Consider the following 16,776-nt stretch of genomic DNA (forward strand, 5'->3'; position numbering starts at 1 on the left):
GTCGAAAAAACCCGACTTGCCACACCACAGTGCGTTGCCGCACCACGGTGTTCGGCTCCGGGTCGTCAACTGGACGCTATTGTTGGTTTTAGAGGTGGAAAATGATTTGTTTGGTCTTAAGACTGCCATGCCTACAGCTCGCCTTTGGGTGGCAGTCAAACCCACAGCATCGGCGTGGCATACAAGCATTTCCCAAGAAGAAGTAGTTAGTAAAGCGCGGCCTTTAGCGATCGTACCAGATGTAAAGTTGTTATCACAACTAAAACGATCTTATTATATATACGTTGCCAATTGGATGTTTGTTTGACGAAGACCCATTCATGTGAGTATCGACGTCGGCATCCGTAATAGATAATATAGCCTCACTCTGCGGTTAAACTCAGCCTCTGCCATTTAATGGACGCTATTGTTTGGGTTGCATTTACCAACTTGGGCAAAAGAGACGTCACGGCTTTATTAGGCTCAGCAAACTTGTAATACCAGCTCCAAATCACAGCGTACATGTGAAATATGGTGTTTGAAATTAATAAACAAGAGTCGTGTTGTACAATGACGACATATCGCGATACACATGCAGTACAATGACCACTGATAAGCGATCAGAACAGCCGTGTTAACCCCCACGACATCAAGAGAAAGTGTGTCGTGGACGTCCTCTTAGCCTGATGTAACCGCGTGGGAACCCTGGGTATTAAGTTATTTCTGGGGGTGGGGGGGATTAATGATTATAATATTTTTTTCCCCCTGGCTCAGGTTCCTGCCCCCAGTTTTAACACGTGTGTCGTTCCTTTCCCGCTCCCATTTAATGTGGAAGTAGTTGAAACCAGTATTTAGGATAAGTTAAATGAAACATGGCGTGTATGTAATATGTAGAATAGTCCGACGTATCGATCTAACTTTACCGGTCGGATCCTCGTACTGGGATGTCGTCATTGGCGAATAAGGAAGTTGCACTCATTGCCAGTCAATTCCCTGGCATCATATCTGACTATCGCTTTTACAATCGAGGAACTCATTCAATACATATAACCTGTGTAGATGCCTTTATTATTCTTTATTATTAGTCTTCCAACAAACACGTGTCACGTTTTGACACTTTTGTTATAGGAAAAACTTTTTATGATGTATAATAGGTTGAAAATGTGTATAACAGGTCTTGATACCTTTGGATATTTACAGGAAATCATGTCTGGCATCTGTCAAGACAGAAGGAGTCGTTGGCAGGAGATTCAAAAAGGCTTACAGTTCATTCAGTAAGTTTAATGACAATGTACAAGATTATACATTTTTATCAAGGGAATGTTGTTGCTGCCTTGATAGATGGTGCTGTTCCCGGTTATTACCACACGCAAAATGCAAATATCTCTAACATTGATTTGTTTATGTTTAGATCAACACTGCCATATCCTGGGCGACAAGAACAGTATGAGGTAAGGACGGTCAGGGATACGTTGTTAAAGCTCTCATTTTATGTATTAACCTTTTTGTTTAGCCAGGTTAGTCTCTGTGATATTAAGCACTACCTTATGCAAAAGACAAAACGGTACATAGGAATTCATTTAAGACTGATAATTGCATGCAAAATAGGAGAATACATTGGAATAGCAGTATTTTAAAATACAAATGACTTACTTTGGCACAGATGTAACCATTAACCAGCAAGTCTGTGCTGTGTTCTATGCATTTCATGACATGTTGCATTGCAAAAAGTTTGCTTTTCATCCACTCATGTCTTCCTCTACTTCTTCAGGTGTTTATTAAGGACCTAGTCTTGAACCTTTTTGGCGAAGGGAACGATGTATTTAAAGAAGGAGACTGGACCAAGTCCATTGAAATGTACTCGGAGGCCTTGAGTATAGCGGAATACGCAGACTCTGAAGAAATTGCTGTTCCAATGGGATTATTGGAGAACCTGTATGTAAACCGTGCAGCATCCTACTTGAATATAGTGCCGGTAAGTACTGATGTGTGAGGATCACACTGGTCTTATACTCCGTATGGTGTGACGAGTCTCTCAGCTCACGGTTTCATACATTTATAATGATATTTGTAGCAAAACTTCATGTCCTTCTTCACTATGTATGACCGAAAAATGTATTTTATTTTAAGGACACAAAATAGGCTAAACAATGCAGTTTGTCCTATATTTTCATTTCTATGGAAATACACCAAAAACTTTTAAGTCTATAGATTTGAATATGTTTGACCCGCTAGCCTCAGTCAGAGTGCCCCCTCTTCTGTTGACACAACGCAAAGAAAAAGACTAGAGGACTCATGACAGATTAGCTTGTATGATTAGATGTATAATTGTTAAGGAATAGATGACCTGATACGCAAACCATTTTTGCAACGTCTCATTGACACAATGTGTCGATGTCTGATAGACACATTTTCACTAATACAATATTTCGTCACACCCCTTACACTGCACTTTTTTTAAGACAGGGACCTGGCAAAAAAGTACTCAAACTAGGCTTGGGCAACAAAACAATAAATTATCGTATCGTGATAGACTTTTGTTCAATATCAAATATAAAACATGTTCAATATATATCGATGAGACTGGACCACCAAATCTAGCAGCTGGGTTTGTTACACAAACACGATTCCATGCGTATTTACAATATTTGAGTGTTTTTCATTGTTGTATCGACATTGAGTGTTTAAATCCTGGCAATTCCCAGTCTTTTCATGTCATTAAAATTATCAATAGATATCGATCAATATGATCAAGTTATATTGTGAAATGTCTTTCAGCCATATCGCCCAGGCCTAACCCAAACAAATATTTCACAGATTAAATATCTGTATAATATACCAATGATGTATGTGTAAAAAGAAAATGTTTTTTTTTTAACGACACTCTGTGGAGGGACCTTTATCCCAACGATATGTAAATGAAAGATGTCCGGCCCACATAAAAACCTTATCAACTGTATCTGATTGTATGACGGCATCACCTGTCGTGAATTGCCGTGTAGGATATCTGAAAAACTTCCAGAACAGTGGGACTAATAAAGTCCTGGCATGATTTCATTTTTGCTTTCCTTTACCAAGGAAGGACTCTGGTATCGGCCGGCTTTTCATTTTGTTGATCTTGCTAAACCTTTTGCTTTTTGTTCCTGTTTTTGTATATTTAAAAAAACAATGACTAGTCTGAGTTTTTTTTTTTTTTGCATTCTTCAGGCATTATTACAAGGTACTAACAACAACAAAAAGATATTGGCAAATATAAATGTGTACCTAATGATATCTGCTTTGAAACCAAACTTTGTCTTGTTTCTCTAGTCAGTCGGTATTGAATTTGTAAATCAACTTCTCCACGGTCGCTTGTGCTTGTACACTTGAGCTCCTGCACTTGGAGGTATAAGTTATTTCACTGGCCTATAAAAATAGACCAGAAATAACTGGATAGCTTCAGGTCACATAGCCAAAATCCTCCCATCAATCTGATTACTTGACATGGGAGTCAAGAGATATCAGTGGTTTGTTTGAGGATTGGAGTTTGCATTGTTTGGTTTATTTGTTTTTCTTTTTCTGTATACATGGTAGTTTTACATAAGTTAGTTCAGTCCGGACTCGACATCATTACACGTGTTATTCCCATGCGTGCATTATCGTGCTTTGAGTTTGCTCTTTTTCTCTTTTGCCAAAGACAAATTGAGCTAATTTGATAAATACATTTAAGAACATGAGTTTAAAGGTGAATTGAATGTAATGTGGTTTAAGAGAGAATATAGACGTATGTAGGGCTTTGATAGCTTACGGCTTGACATGTATCTGAAACCAAGTCGTTTTTGAACGTGTTGGCTAATTAATTTCCAAAATTAATTAAAAAGCGCCTTGTATAAATGCAGTCAATATGAATTCCACTGAAAATATTTCGACCCCCTCCCCCCCCCCCGGTTCTAGAAAATTCCCTTAAAAGCCGATCGGTAAATCAACCAGGGTAGTTACAGGACTGCTAAGGAGCCAGTGTGAATGACGGTGCGGTTCTTCCTCTCCACAGGGGCTGTATGACCAGGGGTTGAAAGACTGTGAGAAAGCACTGGAATTGAACAAGGACAACTACAAGGCACACTACAGGAAAGCCAAGTCCCTGCGAGAAATGGGCAGACACGCGGAGGCCTATGAGGCCGTAGCCAAGTGCTCCCTTGTCGTGCCTCAGGTGGGACTTTGTTTAAGACTTTATTTATTTCTTGTTATGTGGTTTTCTGAGCTATAAACTCTATAAACTGTAGTTGTGCCTCAGGTCACAGATCAACTCGTCTTTTTTTGTTTTGTTTTGTTTTTGTTGTTTTGATAAATGTATTTATCTGACCAGGTTATTTATATGTGGTCTGTGAACTCTGTAGTTAATACCCCTAGCCCTTTTAAGTTATAGATTATAATATAATTATAAAAACTCACTTTCTAAAGCCTATGTTCTTATTATTGTGGTCTAGTCATCTAATGTCATGATGCTTTTATTTCTTTATGGCCGGAATATCCGTTGAACCGTGCCTTATGATGTGTTTCCTAGGATCCCAGTGTCATACAACTGACTCAGGAGCTCGCCAAAGCACTGGGCCTGAAAATACGAAAAGCTTACATAAGGAGTAAGGTAGGTTTGCTCCAAGACATTCCTCTGAATCAGTCCAAGGAAATCAGAATCATGGAAATGATTAGATGCCGAGTTTCACCATATTTGGGCACTGGGAGGCAGGGTAGTGTAGTGTCCTCCCAGCCGAAAGGTACCGGGTTCAAGTCCCATGGTCCACAACCCTTAGTGTTGTGGACCTTGAGTAAGAGGCCCAGCCCCTCCCCCTTTTTAAATTAGTGTATCTGAATCAGGGCCTGTGGACGAATGAGTCTCCTAAGGACTACTAACAGTTGTACAGTGGTTTCTCATTTACTGAATATAACCTGTATGCGTAGTGAGGCTTTTTCCGTTCTGATGAAATATTCTAACCCGGTTTCCTCTTTCCCAGCCTGCCTTGAATGTCACTACGGGAGCCAGCTATTCAGAAGCGTCATGTGACAATGTAAGATCACCTGATCTTTATTTGTACCCTTTTAACCTAAAAATGTTAAATAAAATAAAATAAATTTGAAATGTCAAATTTTTTTTATCCGTTTAGTATACCCATGGCCCCTCATCAGTGGAAGATATAGATACAGGTGAGAACCACACAGACATAACCATCCAGTATGTAAAAAAACAAACAAAAAAAACAATGCTCAGACCTTTCTTTCCCGTGTGGTTTTCCTTCTACAGAAGTGCCTCGTTATGGTGTCAATCACGTCCCCATGCCCGTACAACTTCCCCTGGCGGTGGCCCCGCCCCTCAACGACCACATGCTTGACGACGCCCTCTCCAGCAGCAGCAGCTCCCCGCTGCCCATGGCCGCCGCCGCCGCCGAGGCCGCCCCCGCCCCCGGCTTCCACCACCTGCTCCCCGCCCCGCTGCCGGTGCACCCCTGCCGCTCGCCGGCCCCGCTGCCCGCGGGGCCCCCGCTGGTCAACGGCTCGGGCGCCTGCCACCAATCCCACCCGCTGCTGGACGACGACCAGGACTGCGACGCGGAGCTCATAGGAGACGACCTGGACGACCTGCTGGACCAGGCGCGGCCCGCCGACTGCCCCATGGTCCGTGTGTGTTTCTTAAGCATGTGAATATAGGCAGATGGGCTGACTTTAAGTGTGTGTGTGTGTGTGTGTGTGTGTGTGTGTGTGTGTGTGTGTGTGTGTGTGTGTGTGTGTGTGTGTGTGTGTGTGTGTGTGTGTGTGTGTGTGTGTGTGTGTGTGTGTGTCAATGGCACTAACGTAGGACACTTCTTCATGTATATGTACACTCAACGCTTAGTTATGGTCCAACACTTAGTTATGGGTTTAAGGACCCATAACGTCCTTGCGTCCACCGCAAGCACCTGACGGGCGTCTCCCAAAAATTGTAAAAGGGCTGTGATTGGTCCGCTAATGCAAACCCGACGCAGAACCAAAACAGGTTCGCGACTATGTCGAAGCGACTACGTCGTCGCTGCGTTAAGTCAACGTGGAACCATAACTAAGCCTTTAGGCCCGTCCCATTACTCTCCCCTTAACACTTGCTTTGAGTTCCCTCCACAGTAAAGTCCCCTCTAAGAGGGAAATGAAATCGAAGATCTTTCCTTTTCCCTATGAAATGAGACACCACTGTAATGCAAATTAGCACAGCGAACATGCTCCCCTACGTCACGCGAAGCATCGACGTGTCTACACTACAGGAAGAAGCCTACTACTATTTTCATTCACATTTGAAAATGTGACCCTTGTGTCGAAAATAAGACGACCTACACAATCAGATTGTATGGTTAAATTATTTAACATAATGTAGAACTGTTTGAGAAACATGGAAAAAAAATTGCTGCTTACTGAGTTTGCAAGGTATCCTGGGTAAATCGTGATAATCCCTTAGCTGCAAGTGAGGTACCGAGCTGGCTAGCTGCCAAGGGATGATTTTAACGGAAAATAGGCACTCTCTCTTGCTCCCTAAGTATTGGAACAACCTACCCCTCCGCGGGAACGCACAAATTCTAGGGCTAGGGCTCAAATCTAGGGCTAGGGGGAGTAATGGGACAGGGCCTCAAAATCTCAAAATGTAGACTTGAGAAAAATGTCTTAAGTTTTATGACAGACGAGTGAGACGACTCAAATCGGGGCTTTTCAACCTCGTTTCGCTTCGTATTGGATACGGCGGGTCGTGTTGCTGGAGGAGGGGATGCGTCGGCGCGTAATCGGCTGTTAACCACATATTCAAAGTTGGCCATCAGTTGGAAACTATAAAAAGCTTTCTAATTACCAGCAGTTACACTTATTAAAACTCCCCTCTGAAAGCTTCACAGACTCAAGCAAATTGTGTTTCTTCGGTAGATTTTCTCTGAAACTGGAAATGTAGGCGTTACCCCCCCCCCCCAGGAGTTTTGTTATAACATAGGACTGCTGGATCCGAGATAACTATAAATGCAATTTTTTAAACCTGCACTATGTACGTTTTTCCATTAGCCCCCGCCCTCCCCTGGGTGTGTTGACCGGTCTCCTCTTCTCTCCAATGTTTTCCTCCCAGGGCATGTCGGCAGACCAGGGGCAGCAGCTCCTCATGGCCAACAGCGTGGCCTCGGGCAGCCCCAGGCAGAGCCCCTTCTTCATGCCGTCCCACATCGGCGTGTTCCCCTACTCTCCCGCGCCGCACTGCACCGTCAACCTGCCCCCGCTCTACCACAAGTCAGGCTCCAGCATGTACCTGGGCATGGACAGCCTGGACTCTCTGTCCTCAAACCTGGACTCACTGGACTCCCTCTCCACCCTCTCCATATCAGACTATCGCACAGGTATTCTTTTGAAGGAGGTGTGTGTGTGTGTGTGTGTGTGTGTGTGTGTGTGTGTGTGTGTGTGTGTGTGTGTGTGTGTGTGTGTGTGTGTGTGTGTGTGTGTGTGTGTGTGTGTGTGTGTGTGAGATTACAGCAAATCTTTTTTTTTTTTTTAGGACAGGGTTTATAAGTATGAAGACACACTGCATCAAAGCAGTGCTGTAATTTGGCACAGTAATGAATGGTGTACAATTTTAATGTGGGTTATATTAAATCAATTTGTTGGTTAAAAACATGAACTCTTTTACAGTCTTGAGTATTTACCCTTTTTTAATTTACCCCCCCTGACTTTTTGACAGACTTCCCCCAAACATCGTACCTGCCCCAGGTGCAGACCCATTCACAGGTACTAAACTTAACTGAATGTCGCCTTTTTTTAACATTGAAAACTTAAACTTACAGAGTATTACAGTACGCTAACCAGAGTATTGATCTTCCAGCTGAATAACCACGGCAACCCCACGGGCATGGCCCTCGGGATGCCTGACAACAATGTTTGCTTCCCCGCTCCGGTGGACCTGACAAAGAACCCTTTGGCCGACACTCACGAGTTCAAGCAAGCCTGCTCCATGTGCTTCATCAAAACTGGTACGGAGCTGAGGGGGGAGGATGGTCTAGTGGCAAGGGGGCATGTGCCTATGATACATGTCTCATAGAAATAAAAATGTGCTGTGAGGGCGGCAGTAGCTCAGTAGGTAGAAGGGGTTGACTTGAAACCGGAAGGTTGCTAGCTCGATCCCCAGCTCCTCCGTGAATGAACGATCGTAAGTCTCTTTGGACAAAAGTGTCATAGCTCAATGCCTTAAATAAAAATATAGGAAACCTTTGAGATTTGTAAAGAGCGGTAGCCTGTGACGAAGCTGTATTTGCGGGGTGTCTGGTTGGTTTTTAAACAGGCTGTTTGTTTGGCACTCTTGTTAACCCCCCCCCGCAGGACCCGGGGTGCTGGATTACACCCTCGGCTCCGAGGAGCACAAGTGCAAGAAGGACGCCCTGCTGGGCCGAATCAAACATCCCAAAGACAAGACATGGAAGCTTATACGACCCAGGCCCACCAAGAACCAGTACATCGGGCCCTATTACATTTGCAAAGGTATCTTGGATGATGAATGTATTGAGTCTAGTTATTAAAGAGGCTGTGAACCCTGAATAGTTTTTGTTTGTGTTTGTAGTTTTTTTTTTTTAAACTAGTTGATGTATGGAGGATTTTCAACATAGTAACATTTGCTTTGTTGTAGGGGTCGACCAATATGGATTATTTTAGGGCTGATACAGATTTTTTAATTTATTTTTTATTTCAGCAGCCTTAGCCGATGACCGATACGAGCTGCTGATTTTCTTGAGCCAATGCTGCTTTTTCCCTCATTTTTTAAGTCTAAATTTTAAAAAGGTGTGTGACATCATACACATGATCGCTCACTCATAACGACCATCGCTGCGGTGCGCGTGTGGCACAGTTCATACACAGCATCGCTCATAATGATCATACACAACGACGGAAAAATATCACAAAGCTGGCGTGGGTCGTAACCATAGGGTTAACATGCTTTCTAGAACTCTCAGCCCAAAATACCCAAATTCAACTTAAGGCTGAAACGGTGGCTTCACTTGCACTTTAAACTAAAATAGGTTATTTCTTCGTACAATCCATTGACCAAATGACACTTTTTTAACTCAATTCTTCGTGGCTCATAAACCCTCCACATTAGGGTCATATTCATTATCACTACTCTATTGTCACTCTTTAATTCTATTCATTAGCAGAGACATTAGCATATTGGATTACATTAGACAATCCTTTATCAATCAATCCCACAGCGGGGATATTTTGCAGTGTTGTGATAAGAGTCCTTCCTTCCTTCGTCCCTGCAGGCCAAGTCGCCGTGGGACTTCACTGTGGGACTTGACCTGCATTCTTTCTTCAGCTTAACCCCATCTCTTCTCCTCACATTTGAGAGGGCATCAGATCTTCCAGGCCGCCCTCTCTAAAGTGTCCTCCCCTGTGGTCCGATGTGTGTTTGTAGAGGTGGCCATCGGGGAGGAGTGTCTGTACCCGGGCCACTGCACGTTTGCGTACTGCCAGGAGGAGATCGACGTGTGGACCATGGAGAGGAAGGGCTTCATCTCCAGGGAGCTGCTGTTCGACCCGCTGGGCCCCAGCTGTAACGTCAAGCTGACGGTGCCCAAGATCCTCCAGGAGCACCGGGGCATCTTCATGTTCCTCTGCGGGGTGAGCCGTCACGCCATCAGCGTTGAGCCACGTGGATTTGATTCATGTTTTGATGGATAATAGCTGAGGTTTTGGGAAGTGTGTGTGTGTGTGTGTGTTTAAAGATGTTTAGACTATTGTTCTTGTCTTTTCTTCTATTTTCCCTATAATTTACTTAAAAATCATCTATTTGGAACGAACAAGCAATGACCCTGACAGTTTTATTACAGAAGATGTGGGTTATGGTTATTGTTGAATCACAAAAGAAAAAAAAAAAATGTAGTGTGTTCCTTTTTGTAAGATTTATTTCTAGGTTTATAGGGCATGCATTTCTTATTTAGTGTGTTGTATTTTAATCCATGGGGTTTTCTACAGGTGTGTTTTGATCACAAACCCAGAATAATCAGCAAGGCCAGCCAGGACAACCCTTCTCGTTGCTCTCATCCGATGACCAAGCATGACTTTGAGGAGAACAAGTAAGCAATTTCATGCATAAACAAAGAAAAAATGAGCAGGATTTACTTGTTGGAAATATATTTATCATAAACAAATTTCACATAAAAACATTGCAATGTCTGTACCACAAATGCATAATACTACAAACCTATTTACATCAAGGTTTTTCGTCTAGATTAAAATCAAGTTTTTTGGTAAATGTAAATGTAAATATTAATACGGAAAAGGTGATGCAAGAGATTCCAATTAAAATAACCTCTGGGGGGAGGTTAAAACAAACCAAGGCCACATGGACCGCTTGTCTAAACATAATCTATCACCACTTGGTTGCATGTGCCTCGTACCCTTGTTGTGAACAGATCCCCCCCCCACACACCAAAAAAATGCTATTTTTCACATTTTGTGTCCTGTATCATCACCATTTTAACCTTTCTCCGTATGCGGTGTCTCCTCAGGTGCCTGGTCCACATTCTGAAGGAGAACACGGTGCGGTACTCCAAAGTGCGCCCCCTGTACCCCGACTACCAGCTGGACCTCTGTCGCCACGAGGTGCGCTACGGCTGTGTCCGGGAGGACGAGTGCTTCTTCGCCCACAGCCTGGTGGAGCTCAAAGTGTGGATGATGCAGCATGAGATGGGTGAGCAGTAGGGCTGCTGAATGATTAATCAAATTCAAACAGACATCGCGATGTAATGGAACCCGATTAGCAAGTCGCAAAGACTGCTATTTAAATAAATAAATGTTTGGTTTGTTACTGTTGCTGACTGGAGGTCAGTAAGATTCTTATTTATTTTTCTTTTCACAATTACATTTGAATAAAGATGTTATCAATTCATGCATCAATTCATCTCAACACATAGGCCTGGCCTAAAGGAAAGAGCAGTGTATATGTTGACTGCTTCCAATGTTGGGTTGGTCATACAATAGAGAGATGTATTGCTTGTTTAGTGAATAATACAGAACATAATGGGTCTTTTAAGAAGTAAAATCGCATACTAAATCGCAATCCCAATCAATATTGGTTGAAATAATCACTATTAGATTATTTACCCAAATCGTTCGGTCCTAGTAAGCAGCAAGAGACTTTGGTTAAGCAGCCATGGGCTGTTCTGCTGTTTGTTTTCTGGTTAGGGTGGGAAGGGTCCCAAGGTGGGGAGTCTGACTATCAATCATACTGATTGACTGTCAATCATACTGATTGACTATCAATCATACTGATTGACAGTCAGTCTGGTCAAACTGACTGATTGTCTGGTCAGTTCTTCCAACAAGGACCTTATCCTAGGTCCAACAAACACTGAGCTTTATCCTAAAAGTACATATTTATTATTATAATAAAGTTATTACAATAGTTTATATTCAGAAGATGCGTCTTCCCTTGAGTGACTTGCATTGGATTTATTGATGCATGTCACTGAGGGGCAGGTTGAGGCTGGGGGTCAACACATGCTGGCCTCCACTGACTGTAGTAGCTTAAGGTGGGGGACTTGTGAATCTAACTTCAAAATGTGCTTTCTGTAGGAATCACTTGTGAAAACATTGTCCATGAAGCAAGGAAGTTTTGGAATACGATCACAACAGCACAAGGAGGCCAGGTAAGATTACATACTTTTTTAGTCACTTATTGATTGATTGATTGACTTTATTAATCCCCAAGAGGAAATTCATTTGCCACCAGCCACCACACACACACACAACAACACAACATAACATACATCAACAGGGCAGTACTGAGATGAAGACAGGGCACAGTACAACACACACTACAACAGCAAATAAAATAGGTTTACTTTGCACCATACATAGGCACTGGAAGAACACAACAATCACAGCAATATCACCAGCATAAATTACAACAACCAACATCACAAGTCATAAAAAATAAACAAGTCGTCTTTTATGTTTTGTCTTGTTCGATATGTTTGAGGTAATGTTTGATATGAATGAAAGGGCAATTATGTTTACTTTTGAGTACATGCATTCACTAAATTGGAGTCCCAAAAAACTGTATTGCACTTTTACTTGTATTTCCAAATCAAAATGTATATATATCCCCTCCACCATGTCTCTCTCCAACAGCCCCCCGTTATCCAGAGGAAGTTCGGCCCGCCCAACCTGAAGATGCTCTTTGTCTGTGGCCAGTGCTGGAGAAACGGACAGCTGAACGAGGCGGACAAGAACAAGAAGTACTGCTCCGCCAAGGCCAGACACACGTGAGTACATTCAGGACTCGAGATCCCGCGGGAGGTTGCATGATCTCCCAGTAGAATTGTCCCCAGTGTACGGAAATTAAATGTGTCTAAATCATGTTGGATTAGGCCCGTGGGGGATTTTCCGTTTGCACAATCGAGGAAATGGTTGTCGTTTTGATCGTTGGAGGCTGTGTGGAATGGCATTCAGATCATGTTAGACTTCCTTAATAGGATGTGGCTTATCATAACAGTTAAACCAGTTGGGACAGAACGTAGGTCGGCCGATTGTACTTTTCAGGGGGTTGTCCGTCAGGAATTAATTGGGGCAATATGGCTGCAACAGTAACAAACCACGCTAGCCAGAGCTGTGTTAGGTCAAGCAGAAACATGTTAGATTATTGGTTATTATAGAGGTTCTCTATATTCATTTTGATGAGTATTTGACATCGCAATGGGTGTTTGTCGACTGGAAGGGGCCGATTAGTGGGCAGTAGCAACTTGCTGGCTGAAGTTTGATCAGTCCATCAGACAGCTCAGTGGGCACAACTAGTGCTCTCTAGAAATGGATATATTTTGTAATGGCTAATCAACCTCACGACTGGTTGTCAAACAGGTTATTTAGGAATGCTGGTGTGACGGGTCATCGGCTGCAGAGAAAGTTACATTTTATTAGACTTGAATGTGGTTATTTTTAGACTAGAAGTCATGTGCTCTTAAAGTTGCAGTGTGAAGAATTCGGTGGCATCTAGTATAATTGCTGTCTTGTAAGCTATAAAGCTATACAGTTTTACAGACTAAATACTATTTATATATCTATCGAGGAAGCTCATCCTTCGACACTAGTGACATTTCCCAATAGCACCCTACAGGCCAGTACATGCCATCTTAGCTTCTCCTACAGCATTGGAAAGGGATAGTTTAGTGCAGGGCTCCAGAGTGCGACTAATTTGGTCGTACATGCGACCAAAATATTTAAGGGTGCGACTAATAATTTTTCTAGGTCGCACTGGTGCACCTGACGCTGCCCTGGTGAAAACATGAATTTCCTTTGCATCATCTCTATGTGTTCTCCTGTGACCGAACTCACACTCGTGGTAGGATCATATCGTGGTCTAAACCAATAAGAGAAAGAGCTCGGTCGGCTCTTTGCCTCTGATTGGCTGTGGTCTTGTTCACTGCTTGTGTGTGTTTAAAAATTGCAAGCGACCTGAGTGCCAGAGTAACTTTAACAGAGAAAGAAAATAAATGTGACAAAAGATGAGGGAAAATGAAGCGAGGTTGAAACTAACTTAAAAAACAGCCTACTGTTCCAACCAGACCTACTACTGAGAGTCTGGACCCCATGACACGCACAAACTTAAACACGCAATAAACGGCAGGCGTGTTAAACAACCCAGTCTATTTCCTCTCCCTCTCTAATTATTGAACAAGCTTACAAGGTAGGTTGGATGTATTGGGTTGTTTAACACGCCTGCCGTTTATTGCATGTTGCATGTTTGTGCGTGTCGTGGGGTCAAGTAGCTATTTTAATGTTTTGCGTTATCATTAAGCACATTTTTAAATTTAAAACATGATCATTGCACACCGGGTTTACTTTTGTTGGTAGGACCATGAGTCTCATGCAGGCCTTTGTTAATCTGTAACCTATATGTTTAGAAACATATAGGACAGCGCGGCTCCGTCTTCCGTCTCCTCTCCCGCTGTCAACCAAAGAGCACCATCACCTGTACTGTAAATCATCTCGGCCCCATTCATTGTGACCCTCCTCCATTCGGAACTTGTAGTCAGTAAATCACCGGAAGTGTATCGTAAAGAGATGGTGCACCGAAAAAGAAAAGTTAGGCGCACCAGTGCAACCAATGCAAAAAGTTAGTCTGGAGCCCTGTAGTGGCTATATGCCACTAAATCCTACACACTACATCTTTAAAGGACAATACTAGTCTAACCATTGTTTAAGCGTGCTCAAGCTAAATGCTCCTCGGCTAAATCGCTACAAGGAAGTCATTTTGACAGTTCATATATCTGATGATTTAGTGAGACTAAGGATGGTACCAGACCGGGACTGTCCTTTTTAAATGTTAATCAGTGCACATCACAAGCTACATAACATGTGAACTGACGGGGAAAACAATGAATACAATGCGAGCTGTTCATCCGCTTCATAGATGGTCCAAAGACAGGAGAGTGGTGCTGGTGAGCTCCAACGAACGGAAGAAGTGGACCACGGTGCGAGCGCTTCCGACTAAGAAGCCGATTCCGTCTCAGTTTGAGGTAAACCGGTGAACAGCCCTTGTAGGCTTTGACATTTGACACGTTGTGTATCATGCTGACGGGGAAAAAGCTAAATGGGAGCCGTTGTCAACATCACACGCTGACCTTTAGGAAAGGCCCACCAGGGGCACCGGCGTCACGCCACCAGCGGAAAACGCACGCGGCCCTGACCTGTTCTTTTTAACATTTGCCTAGATTTGCATGCACGTGACGGCCGGCAAGAAGTGCCAGTACATCGGGAACTGCTCGTTCGCTCACGGCACCGAGGAGCGGGACCTGTGGACCTACATGAAGGAGAACAACAGTGAGTCTGTCCAGCAGGTCGAACCAGATGCACTTTATTAATCCCAGATGGGGAAAACCTGTGGGTGGCACAGCAGACGTACAGGATGGTATTATGAGTTAAAGGGATGCAAATGAAAAAAAACAAAAAAACATCCACCACACATTACGCTCAATATATCTAGATACATATCTAGTCTGTACTGAAATTATTTTTTGAGGTGAACTGGCCCTGGCAGCCAGCATGTGAACCGTGTTTCTTTACCCCCATCGTAGTCCAGGATATGGATCAGCTCTATGAGCTGTGGCTGCTGTCCCAGAAGCCCGGATGGAGCGAGGAGAACTCGAACGGCGCCGTCCGGGAGAACGGCAAGCAGATCGTCATGCCCACCGACTTCGCAGAAGAAGTGGTGCGTTCCTGGGTTTTGCTTGCGGGACTTTTCACTTTACTGGGCAGCCCGCCGTTTCCCAACCTCGGCGTCAGCCAACATGCGCGTGTGTGTGTGTGTGTGTGTGTGTGTGTGTGTGTGTGTGTGTGTGTGTGTGTGTGTGTGTGTGTGTGTGTGTGTGTGTGTGTGTGTGTGTGTGTGTGTGTGTGTGTGTGTGTGTGTGTGTGTGTGTGTGTGTGTGTGCGTGCGTGCGTGCGCGCTTGGGGTAGCCAGAATGAGACCTAAAAATGTTGGGGTTAGAGGGGGGAGAACTCCCCCTGGTGGTAAAATAAAACCTTAAAAGAATGTTGTGCCCTTTCTGCAGTCTGGAAATCACTGTTGGCTCTGCGGGAAAAACTGCAACAGTGACAAGCAATGGCAGCAGCACATCACGTCAGAAAAACACAAAGACAAAGTTTTTAACTCTGAGGACGACCAGAACTGCTGGCAGTACCGATTTCCCACGGGCACTTTCAAAGTTTGTGAAAGGTGAGTTGATTGACAACCAGATACAGTCTGTTTGTAGACTTCAATCACGTTGTTATGCGTGCGTGCGTGTGTGTGTGTGTGTGTTTATAACAACTGACACTTTCACCATTGATTTGACAGGTATCTCAAAGGCACGTGCACAGAGCCGGAGCATTGTCAACTGGCGCATGGCAACCAGGAACTCAAGGAGTGGATAGAACGCAGGGAATTTCTTTTGATGAAACTCGCCAAAGCTAGGAAAGACCATCTTATAGCACCCAAGGACAATGACTTTGGTAAATACAGTTTTCTGCTCAAGGACATTCAATAATAACAGTAACAGGACGGCAAGTTTCGTTTTTACCTGCAAGGTTTGCCACAGTATTTTATGACACTGACAAGTGCTTAATGGGTTGAACCCTCTCTGGGACGAGAGGAGACCTCAACCTGGCAGAATAATTAATGGAGCGCATGCAGAATCAGCGGCAGAACTGGTTTCTGGGTCACTCCCCTCAGATACAAAATGTGTACCTTCATCATGTTGCATCAATCATCAAGTGTTTTAATTGAGTGACTCAAAAATCCTTGAAAACTTGCTATGCACCTTTTCAGCAGTATAAAAATAGAATTGAAAAATGGCATGGTACTCGGATACTTGCAGTTGACTACATTTGTGTTCTTTGTAAGCAGTTGGTTAATCGTTTTTTGGGATTCTTTTTTTTCCTTTTAAGGATGCTCAAGCATGGGATAGTAAAGTTATTCAATCTGTCATTTTAAGTTTTTCCCAAGTATTTAATATTGTTAAGTGCACAAAGACCAAATAAATGGCATTTTATACTCAAGATGTTCACGGCATTGACCTTTTCTCATAAACCAGAAAATAAAGTCAAATCTATTCAATCCATGAACTACATAATCCTGAGTGCTAGTTTTTAAATTAAGTTTAAATTGTTGGTTTGTTTGCACACACAAATTATGGAAATTGATGCATGGTGTATTGTAAACATGACATTTTATTAAACAAATACATGCTGTTCATAAGCTATTTGGAAATGAGTTAGTTCAATTAACTTCAGCAGGTA

General features: G+C 43.2%; 1 protein-coding gene across 1 annotated transcript; it reads left to right on the forward strand.

Annotated features, from left to right (window-relative positions):
- Nucleotides 1-204: 204 nt before the first annotated feature.
- Nucleotides 205-16,568, forward strand: zc3h7a (zinc finger CCCH-type containing 7A). The gene is made up of 23 exons (XM_084488514.1): nt 205-322; nt 1,180-1,253; nt 1,391-1,430; nt 1,751-1,954; nt 4,010-4,168; nt 4,523-4,603; nt 4,971-5,024; nt 5,121-5,160; nt 5,258-5,628; nt 7,085-7,349; nt 7,688-7,734; nt 7,829-7,976; nt 8,323-8,481; nt 9,413-9,618; nt 9,973-10,073; nt 10,509-10,690; nt 11,575-11,648; nt 12,133-12,266; nt 14,411-14,516; nt 14,712-14,820; nt 15,075-15,208; nt 15,552-15,715; nt 15,836-16,568. Exons 2-23 carry the CDS (start codon nt 1,186-1,188, stop codon nt 16,023-16,025), a joined length of 3,036 nt encoding a protein of 1,011 aa, XP_084344640.1. The 5' UTR covers nt 205-322; nt 1,180-1,185; the 3' UTR covers nt 16,026-16,568.
- The last annotated feature ends 208 nt before the right edge of the window (nt 16,569-16,776 follow it).

This window comes from Micromesistius poutassou (assembly GCF_964030765.1).
Source record: "Micromesistius poutassou genome assembly, chromosome: 1".
Taxonomy (NCBI): Eukaryota; Metazoa; Chordata; class Actinopteri; order Gadiformes; family Gadidae; genus Micromesistius; species Micromesistius poutassou.

Bases quoted from the DNA above. Each gene is read 5' to 3' on its own strand.
- zc3h7a (XM_084488514.1), top strand. From the start codon at position 1,186: ATGTCTGGCATCTGTCAAGACAGAAGGAGTCGTTGGCAGGAGATTCAA. The intron at 12,267-14,410 runs GTGAGTACATTC...TCCGCTTCATAG, and splicing joins TCCGCCAAGGCCAGACACAC to ATGGTCCAAAGACAGGAGAG. The intron at 14,517-14,711 runs GTAAACCGGTGA...ACATTTGCCTAG, and splicing joins CGATTCCGTCTCAGTTTGAG to ATTTGCATGCACGTGACGGC.